General features: G+C 55.6%; 1 protein-coding gene across 1 annotated transcript; it reads left to right on the top strand.

Annotated features, from left to right (window-relative positions):
- The first annotated feature begins 2,294 nt into the window (after positions 1 to 2,294).
- On the top strand, positions 2,295 to 9,315 carry LOC138418923 (cell adhesion molecule CEACAM7-like). The gene is made up of 8 exons (XM_069550928.1): positions 2,295 to 2,461; positions 3,343 to 3,702; positions 4,931 to 5,209; positions 6,312 to 6,423; positions 7,575 to 7,639; positions 7,957 to 7,988; positions 8,605 to 8,646; positions 8,893 to 9,315. Exons 1-8 carry the CDS (start codon positions 2,398 to 2,400, stop codon positions 8,956 to 8,958), a joined length of 1,020 nt encoding a protein of 339 aa, XP_069407029.1. The 5' UTR covers positions 2,295 to 2,397; the 3' UTR covers positions 8,959 to 9,315.
- Positions 9,316 to 10,051: the final 736 nt, after the last annotated feature.

Below are 10,051 nucleotides of genomic sequence, written 5' to 3'. Positions count from 1 at the left end.
AGGCTGAGAGCAGACCACTGATGGGGACACAGAGAACTAGGGTGCAGGCCCAGTGCCGGGAGGTGGAGAAGGACAGGGCCTTCTGGGGTCCAGCCCACAGGCTGCCACCCTCTCCCCAAAGCCCCAGAGACCCCCCTGCCAGCCCTTCCTTTGAAGCCGCAGGGACTGAGAGCTCCTCCTGAGCACACGTCCACCTGGATGGATGGTTCTCCTGCCACTGAACAATGCCCATCGTCTCCCTGGGCTCACCCTGCACTGGGATGAGGTCGGGAAGCCTGGGGACCCACAGTGACCTGAACTCCGGCTGATAGCCTCTAGTCTGGAGGTCAGCCTCCACCTCTGGCCAGGGCGCAGAGCCAGCTCACACCCTTTGGCCTTTGCACCCCTGTGCAGCCCGTTACATTGTCCCCAGGTCTGCTCATGACCTCCAGGGGGCAACATTGGGCCAAACAGAAAATTAACAGGAAATTAACAGGTGAACTTTGTTTTGCCTAAGGAAGTGGAGAAGGAGCCTGATTTCCATCCCTCCTTCTAAACAGCGCTCTCCAACCTTAAGGGCACCAGGGACCCGTCACATGGAAGACAATTGCGGAGTGGTGGAGATGATTTGGGGATAATTCAAGTGCGTTACAATTACTGTGCACTTACACCTATTATTATTACATCAGCTTCACGTCAGGTCATTAGGCGTTGGACCCCAGGGGACCCCTGCTCTAACAGACCCTCAGAGCCCCTCCTGGGTGCCCACACTACTCTGACCAACCTTTTAAGGGGCCTATGGGCACCCATGCCAGCTCCCATCCCTGCCTGCAACCACCCATGGGAAAGATCACACTGACCACACAAAGATCAGCCAGGCTGACAGGAGGCCCTGGAATGGCAAGGAGGACCTGGACAGTTTCTGAACCAAGGCTCAGGCAACAGACACACAGAGGGAGAGTCTCCCAGAACTTGCCCCGAGGACCAGGGAGCCCAGAGGCAGCCCACCCTCAGCACCAGGTTCCTCTCTTCCCAGGACACACAGGAAACCTTTCCCTTCTCACCTGCCAACTGCAGCTCCTCCTGACACCCGGTTCTGGGTCTCTGTTCCTGGAGAAGGCAATGGCAACCCACTTCAGTATTCTTGCCTGGAGAATCCTGTGGACAGAGGAGCCTGGTGCGCTGCTGCCCATAGGGTCGCACAGAGTCAGACACAACTGAAGAGAATTAGCTCGCAAGCATGCATTGGAGAAGGAAATGGCAACCCACTCCAGTACTCTTGCCTGGAGAGTCCCAGGGAGGGAGGATCCTGCTGGGCTGCTGTCTATGGGGTCTCACAGAGTCAGACACGACTGAAGTGTCTTAGCAGCAGCAACAGCAGCAGTCCCTGAAAACAGACGCCAGGCTGGTGACAAGCTAAGGTAGAGACCAGGTCCCCTCTCCAGTCATCACACACGTGACCCCTTTCTCTCCTCCAGAGTCAGTGTGACCTTCAGGCGGGTCAAATATCTGCAATCTTCCCAGATATTTGAGAACAACAGGAAGACCCTGGGCATCCAGCTGGGTTTCTGTGTCACAGGAACAATTACCACCAAAATTTGGAAACCCCTGCATCTGTGTGTTGTGCTGAGGACAACACTGGGGTGAGTGGGATGGCCTAACCGCTGTTCTGGGGTCTCAGCCAGGCTGGGCAAGCGTGTCACCTGGCGGCTGCTGAAACAGCATTTCTAAGGTGTGACCTGGGGGTTCGCAGTCTTCAAGAAGCTCCACAGGTGATTCCCACGCACCGTGGGGAGGATGTCCCTGTGACAAGCGTTCCTGAAGCACCCCCCACCCTCAGGCTCCTCCTCTGAAGGGAAAAGCCAGAGGGGATGAAGGAGGGCTGTCGGGGAGGCTGAGTGTGCATCTGATCCAGAGCAGTGGGGACCCTGGACCCGGACACCCCAAGGTTTTGCTTTTCCAGACAAGGGTGTGTGTGTGTGTGCATGTGTGTGTAGATGTGTGTGTATCTAGGTGTCTGTGTGTAGCTGAGATGTAGGTATGTGTGAGTAGGAGTGTGTGGTGGGGTGTTGTGTGTTGGTGTGTGTGTCTGTGTGTCTGTGTGTGTGTGTGTAGGTGGAGAATCACTGCTCTAGAAGGCATAGGACTCAGCAGAGTTCCGGAATAGAAATACAGACAGAGGGGGAAGGGGGAGGGGCCACGAGGGAGGGAAGGAGGAGACGAGGGGGAGGGGCCTGGACAGAGACTCCGCCCCATTGGGCTGGGCCACGTGACCCTGCAAAGTGCTCCTGCCCATGGGCAGGCCCAGCACACAGGGGGAAGGACAGCAGAGCTTCTGCAAGGACTGCAGGGTTTGTGAGCGTCTCTGGAGAGGAAGTTCTCCTCACAAAGAGAGGGACACAGCAGACAGCAGGTACCATGGAGCCCCCTTCAGGCCCTGCAAGCAGGTGGCATGTCCCCTGGAGCAGGCTCCTGCTGGCAGGTGAGAGGGGACAGTGTTCAGGGAGGGGACGGAGACTGGAGAACGAGAGCCTGGCTGGTCCCTGGGGGAGACGGGGCTCTGAGAGGGGACAGGGGGCTTCTGTTCGGACCTGAGGGCAGAGGGCAGGGGACCGGGGAAGGAGGGGCTCAGCCACAGGAGACTCTGCTTGAGCTAGAGCTGGTGAGGGGCGGGAGGACTCAACTGCTGTAGGTTTTACGAGTTATTCTTCACTGACCAGTTTGTTGATAACTGAAGACATAATAACATTTTATTGTGTCACTACAGAAAAAGACATAAGCAGCACAGTAAACACTGTCCTTACGCGGCACCCTTAGAAACAGACAATTAAAACCAGGCTGTGGAATTCCTGGGAACTCTCCTTCCTTCATCCCCAGGTACTAATGTCTGGAGCCTGGTCCAGGCCCTGCGTTTCAAGCAGGATCAGACAAGCCCCTGCCCTCACAGAGCCCGCGCTGTGTGGGGAGGAAGACAGACAAGCAGAGAGATGGAGGGTGTGCTGGCAGGTGCTACAGGCGTCCTCCAGGAACCCAAGTGGGGAAGGGTCAGCAGTGAGCACGGAGGGCCTTTACAGCAGCTCTTCGTTGTGGGAGGCATTTCCCAACAGGCCCTGAGTGTGAGCAGGCGTGTGAGGGCAGCAAGGGGGTGAGCCGGGGACAGCTGGGGAAGCAGAGGAAAAAACGAGCCCAGAGGGGCTGAAGTGACGGGGGTCATGCTGCTGACCTAAATCCACTCACACATACATGCACACACACCCACACTAAGGCTGAAGGGTGAAGAAACCAGCTCAGGACCCAGGGCACCATTTTCCCATCCCCCACGCAGGTCACAGTATTAACTGATATCTCTCTCTTCCCTCCCAGTCTCACTCTTAACTTTCTGGACCCCGCCCACCACTGCCCAGCTCACTATTGAAATGGTGCCCCCGCTTGCTGCAGAAGGGTCGGATGTTTTTCTGGTTGCCCACAACGTGACAAAGATTTCTCTAGGCTATGCCTGGTACAGAGGAGAAAGGGTAGAAAACATCAAGCTAATTGCATCATATAGAGTAGATAATGATGCAACTATCTATGGGCCTGTGTACAGCGGACGGGAGGCACTTTACCCCAACGGAACCCTGCTGATCCAGAACGTCACTCAGAAAGACACAGGATCCTACGCCCTGCTCGTTACAAAGAATGATTTACAGACAGAAACACAGGCTGGACACCTTCACGTGCACCGTGAGTACTTCCTCTCTGACCTCGGGGTGTTTGGCAGGCGGGGGCAAGGGTGGAGGGTGGTGGTTGAATTCTGTTCACACAGGACTGACAGCCCCGGAAGGTGCCTCCATCCCCCTCTGCATTATGTCCCAGGTCGGTGTTTGAATATTCAGTGCAGGACACACGCTGTGGAGACAAACTCCAAAGGGTCAGAAATGCTTCCAGGAAGACAGGCCCTGCAGACACTGTGCAGAGAGAAGGACGGGCTGATGGAGGGACTCAGCAGAGGGACAGCACTCTCAGTCCAGCCCCCTGGCCCCTCCCTGTGACCAGGACCCTGAGGAAGACCCTGCAGGATTCAGGGAAGACCCTGGCCTGAGGGCCCCAGGGATCCTCACAGAGAAGCTCAGCCCCAGGAAGCCCCTCCCAGACCCTGTCCCAGGGCTCCTGCCTCCAGTGACACCAGGAAGCCTGTGCCAAATCCCTAGGCTCCCAACGTGGTCACCAGCCAGAGCTCAGCCCCGAGAGCCACAACGGCACAGGGGCAGAGCCTGGTCCTACTCCTGAGACTTGGCATGGAGAGCACACAGGTACAAGGTCCCCAGGAATCAACCAAATGCCCTGGGGGACTTGGAGACGCCAGAGAAATCTCAGCACCCCCAGAGAGGAACAGAGGAAGGAAGACACTCCTGGCAGCTCCTTGACCCCAGGGTGCCACCCAGGGAGCTCTCTCCCGAGGCTGGTTGATGAAACCAGGATAGATACCAGGTGGTCTCTGAATCCCAGGTCTGTCCATCAGTAAATGCTGCTGCACAGTCGACCCCCGAGGAAGCCTGTGCTTCTCCCAGACATAGAGCAGGTGGCCTCACACTCTGAGCTCAGATCCCCATGCATTTGTCTTGCCATACACAAGCATGCCTTATTCTTCAAAGACTCTGTCTGGCTGAGAGGCGAAGGATGCCAGTTTTGTTTGAAGGTGTTTCTAGAGGAGGCTAAGGTATAAAGAAAGGGAAAGTGTTAGTCGCTCAATCACGTCCCACTCTTTGCTACCCCATGTGCTATAGCCCAGCAAGTTCCACTGTCCTTGGAACTCTCCAGGCAAGAATGCTGACTGGGTAGCAATTCCCATCTCCAGGGGATCTTCCCAACCCAGGGAATGAGCCCAGGGCTCCTGCACTGGCAGGCAGATTCTTTACTGTCTGAGCCACCAGGGAGGCTCAGGGCAATGTTCTGTCTGTTATCTGCACAGCGGTGCTACCCACACCCGTCATCACCAGCAACAACTCCAACCCCAGGGAGCACAAGGACACTGTGGTGTTAACATGTGGATCTGAGACCCAGAACACCTCCTACATGTGGTGGATCAACAGTCAGAGCCTCCCCAAGAGCATGAGGCTAGAACTGTCCAAGGACAAGAGGACTCTCACAGTAGTCGCCGTGACAAGGAATGACCCAGGACCCTATGTGTGTGAAGCCCGGAACCCAGTGAGTGTCAGCCGCAGTGACCCATTCACCCTGGATGTCCTCTGTGAGTAACCTCTGTTCCTAGGTGACCTGAGCTGCCCACCCAAATGCACGTTGCCAGAGGCCAATCCACACCCATCCCTCTCAGGTCCGAGTACATGGGCCATCACCCCTGGACACCCAGACTGGCCATGACTTCCTGTCCCAGGCAAGTCCAGGCAGGTCCACCTTGAATGAAGCCAGGGAGGGGATGGGCTGCTCTGTGTTGATGGCTGAGGATCACCAGAATATGATGGGAGAAACGAATTAATGTCAGACTCACAATGAGTGAGCATGAAGGGTAATGATTGCAAATTTTTCAGACAAGCGTGTGAACAGCTCAGAAGGACCCAGGGCCCCCAGTACAGACCCGGAACTTCCCTTCCCTCTGATTGCACCACGTGTGGCTTTCTGCTCTTTGCTCCAAATGGTCCGGACACCCCACCACGTCCCCCACAGACTATGGACTCCAGTGGTGATGCTGTCCCAGACAAGCAACAGTGTCAGGACGGAGGATGCAGGGTCCCATCAGTGTAGGGTCTCCTCCCAGTCAGAGTCTGCAGATGAGACCCCACCTCCCCAGCTGAGCACTAGAGTGACCGTCAACACCTTTACAGCTTCCCTTGTAACTTCACTGGAAGTGGGTGCGTAATGAATGCAAGTAACGAGGACGTGGGTAGTCTCCTTTTGGAGCCTGTAGAACAATGCTTAATTAATTATGCAAAACAGCGAATTTTGTCATAGTTTGGTTATTGTTTGTGAGAACTGTTTGATTGTAGGTGTAGCTAAGAGCCGGCAATTGTGCCGGAAACAAAAAATCACAGGGAGGGGGCATAATGTGACAATAAAAGAGTCCTTCAGAGGAAAATGAACAGGACATGGAAATGGCTATAGTGAGAGAATGGAGAGTTAGAGCAAGTCCAGGGTTTCAAATCTGATTAAGAGGAAAATGATGCAACCACGTGTGGTGGAGGTGTCAGGAGGACACCGTGGTGACAAAGCAGACCGCCACACGGGGCTAAGAGCATTTCCTCCTCCTAACCAGGCCCTCCCGGAAGACTCCTCTGGGTGTTACCTCCAGGGAACTCAGACCCCATTTCCCTTCTCTCTTTCTCTTCTGCTTTCAGGGCAAGAAAACAGCCGAGCCCTCGGTGTGGGAGCCATTACTGGCATCGTGATTGGGGTCCTGCTTGTGCTGACGCCGCTGGCTGTCCTGGGGTATTTCATTTTCCTTCACAGGTACAGTGGCATTCCCAGATGCTGCTCCTGCCCCAGGTTGACGCTAGTCCTCGAGGAAGGACACCCCATCCTCCAATTTCCGGCCTGGATCTCCAGGACCTCCCCACTTCCCCACAGATATTCTCTCTCGTCCCTCAGTTCCTGCCTCACCTGGTATTGACCTGGGGGAGATTCCTTAACACCGTCCTCATTTATTTTGTTAATTAGTCACGAAGTTGTGTCCATCTCTTTTGCCACTCCATGGACTCCTGTGTCCATGGAATTTCCCGGCAGGAATACTGGAGTGGGTTGACATTTCCTTCCTCAGGGATCTTCCTCGCCTAGGGATCGAACCCGTGTCTCCTGCACTGGCAAGCGGATTCTTTATCTCTGAGCCACCAGGGAAGCCTTATTTATCAGTTAACAGAATTAAGACCCCTCCATGTCCTAGTTCCCTATATGTAGGCTGGCAGGTAGTAAGTACTCAGAAAAAGATATCTCTTCCTGTATATTTAAATCCAGCTACTCTATGAGGGGCAGTCATGGGGCCAGGATCTGAGGGACATCCTGACCAAGGACACACTTGGCTAGAGAGTGGAAGTCTGGACAGGCCAGGTAGGGTCAAATGCCCCCAGCTGGCAGATGCGTTAACAACAGCCCCGGATCATGAGACAGAACATCCTGCCGGGTCAGCGGGTGGTGGGATGTCTTTACACTTCAGGTCCAGGTGATGGAGACAGAGGACAAGGCCGCTGTCACATTTCAGCAGCTGCTGGGTGAGGGCAGGGGGCCACAGCAGCGACACTGCCCTCAGTGAGACCCCAGAGTCGCTGGCTTCCCTTTCCTCCCCACGCACTGGCCCTGCTCTCTCCATAAACATGATGTGTCCACTCAGACAAAGCCTTGTGTGGATGGATGCCTTTCCCAGAGCCCTGGTCCCTTCAGTGGCCACTTTCTTCTGAACCCTATTAGCCTATGGTCCTGTCCCTCTAGACTCGGGGCAGATATGGCTGCTTAAGGACTTTCCTCAGCTTCCTTGTTGGGCCCTCCCCTCTAAGCGGCCTTGGTGGAGAAAGAAGGTGTCTAGCCCCTGCTTGGACGTGAGGATCCTCCTGTCCCTTGTTCTGACACCAAAGCCTTGACCTCCCTCTACCCTCCTCACAAATATGCAGGTTTTTCTTCCCTAACCCCGGCTGCCTGAACAACAGAGGGAAGTGGCCCCCAGCGTCCACCTCAGGTGAGTGTCTGTTCAGCCCAACACAACGGGGTGCCCCGGGCAGGCCCTGCCCTGTCTGTTCCTGCCTGCCTCCCCCAGGGTCTCTGGCCCTTTCTCTGGGGCTTCAGCACAGGGGCCCTGACTGGCTAGTCTGCTTGTCCTGTGGCTTATAATCCTGGGAGGCTCCCTCGCCCTCACTGGGGTCAGAAATTGCCAGTGTCTCTCCCTTGGTGGGGCTCTTTCTCCCATGGTTCTCCAGAAGGTGGACTCTCAGCCTCTCCTGAGAGAATGGGCTAAGCTTCCTCACATGCTCGGTGGTAACTCCTGTCTCCTCCCAGGATGTGGTCCCTCTGGCAGCTCTGTCTCCCAGGTGAGTACATCCCTTCTTGCCTCTTCTCCCCAGTGTCCCCGCTTCACAGGCTCAGGGCAGGGGGACTGTCCAACCCTGATGCACTGTGCTGACCCCTTTCACTCGAGGGTAGTTGAAAGTCGCTCAGTCGTGTCCAGCCTTTGTGACCCCATGGACTGTAGACCGCCAGGCTCCTCTGTCCATGGATTTCTCCAGGGAAGAATTCTGGAATGGGTAACCATTGCCTTCTCCAGGGGATCTCCCTGACCCAGGGATCGAGCCTGGGTCTCCCGAATTGCAGGCAGATTCTTTGTCTTCTGAGCCACCAGGGAAGCTCGTAAGAGTAGTTAGGACATGGCTAGTCCCACCAAGCTGGGAGCTGGATGCACTTCAGGGATGTGACCACCCACCACCTTATCCTGGGGCTGCCCTGGTTCCCTGACTTGACCTCAGGAGAACCTTGGAGTTGAGCCAGGAGGAGAGTGGGCACTGGATCATCAGTCAGGGGAGCCAGGCTAACCAGGGTGGGAAACAGAGCCAGACAGGATTTGGGGTGGGGGCGGCAGGCTTGGAGATGGTTGCTCGGAGAAAAGACTCTCCTTCCCTCTCTTCTGATGCCCACCTCCTCCATGCCCAGGCCTCCCGACCTGACGCCAGGCCTCCAGCTCCCATCTACCAGGTGAGTGTGGGGATCTAGGTTCTGGTCCCATATGCCCAAGGGGCAGAGGAAATGCCCCGCTGCACAGCTGGCTGTGTTTGAAGGTCCAAGAAATAGCAGGAAAGATGGAAAGGGGATGAAGGGGAGGTGGGTCTGGACCAAAAACCTCTGACACAAACAGACCCTGGGTGACCCGGGGCTGGAAAGTCCCTGGGAAGTCATCTGAGAAGGTTACATGAGCTTGGCAGCGTCGGTTTTCTTTTGCAGGAATTACTACACCCGAACACAGATGTTTATTGTCATATCAGCCACAAAGCAGATGTGGGTCCTTAGTTCCTCCAGACTCATCTCCTTAACAGACTGTGGGAAAGAGCTTACCTGAGACCCAAGACCTGAGTGAGGTCAAGAGGAAGAGCCTGAGGCAGAGAACCAGCTCTGAGACCTGAGGCTATTCAGGAGCCTTGGCCCAGGCTCAGGGTCCTCCTGGATTCCTGGAAACCCTGACAGGCTGCCCTGAACCCTAGATGGACCAGAACTCAGGCTGTGATTCCCACAGTGGGGAGAGGTTTCAACAGGGCAAGTGACTGGGCCCGTGACCCACTGCGGACCACCAGAGAGATCTGAATAAAGAGCACTTTCCTTCCGGCTGGAAAATGTACTGCCCTTGCGTCCTGTCCAGCAAGAAATTCACCTGAATCTCTGCTCTGGTCTCTCCATGGTTCCTCAGGGAAAGTATCAGCTCTAGTTACCAGACCTCCCCATCTATTTCCTGGAGGAAAGGAAGGAGAAGAAGGTGAGAATGGAGGGAGGGGGCATGCTAACAGGAAAGGAGGGTCACCAGACCCTTCGCAGGCACGTGGGCACTCTGCAGTCCTCACACTGCCCTGGGTTCCCAGGCACCTCCCAGTGCCTGCTCACCTGGCATGGGGTCTCTGGAGCACAGAATGTGGGACCATCTGAGACCCACTAGAACCCGAGTCAGAAACGACGAGGCGTGGGTGAGACCATATTATGGGTGAGGCCCCTTTGCAGCCTCTTGGTGTCCTGAGCCCTCTGGCCCTCCTCTCCAGGCCCTGCTGGCCCCAACTGGTGCTGCCTCCAAAGAATTTTTGTCGTTCAGTTGCTAAGTTGTGTCTGAGTCTTTGGGACCCCGTGGACTGCAGCACGCCAGGCTTCCCTGTCCTTCACTATCCCCTGGAGTTTGCTTCAACTAATGTCCACTGAGTCAGCGATGGCACAGGAACTTTTGTCTGTCCCCAGATCTAGGATCCAGAATGCCTTCTTTCTCCATGGGTTTCCATTGTTTCCCTACGGGCCTAAGCCCTGAGGACATCATTCCCTTAGAGGACAGAGGAGCAATCAGAGTCAGCAAAGTAAGAGGGACTCAGAAGCCATGCTCTGAGAAAGGTCCTCCCGGGAACTCCCC

The sequence above is a fragment of the Ovis canadensis genome, chromosome 14 (genome assembly GCF_042477335.2).
Source record: "Ovis canadensis isolate MfBH-ARS-UI-01 breed Bighorn chromosome 14, ARS-UI_OviCan_v2, whole genome shotgun sequence".
NCBI lineage: Eukaryota > Metazoa > Chordata > Mammalia > Artiodactyla > Bovidae > Ovis > Ovis canadensis.
Note: the sequence above shows the minus strand (reverse complement) of the source record. Positions and strands in the feature narration are given on the sequence as shown.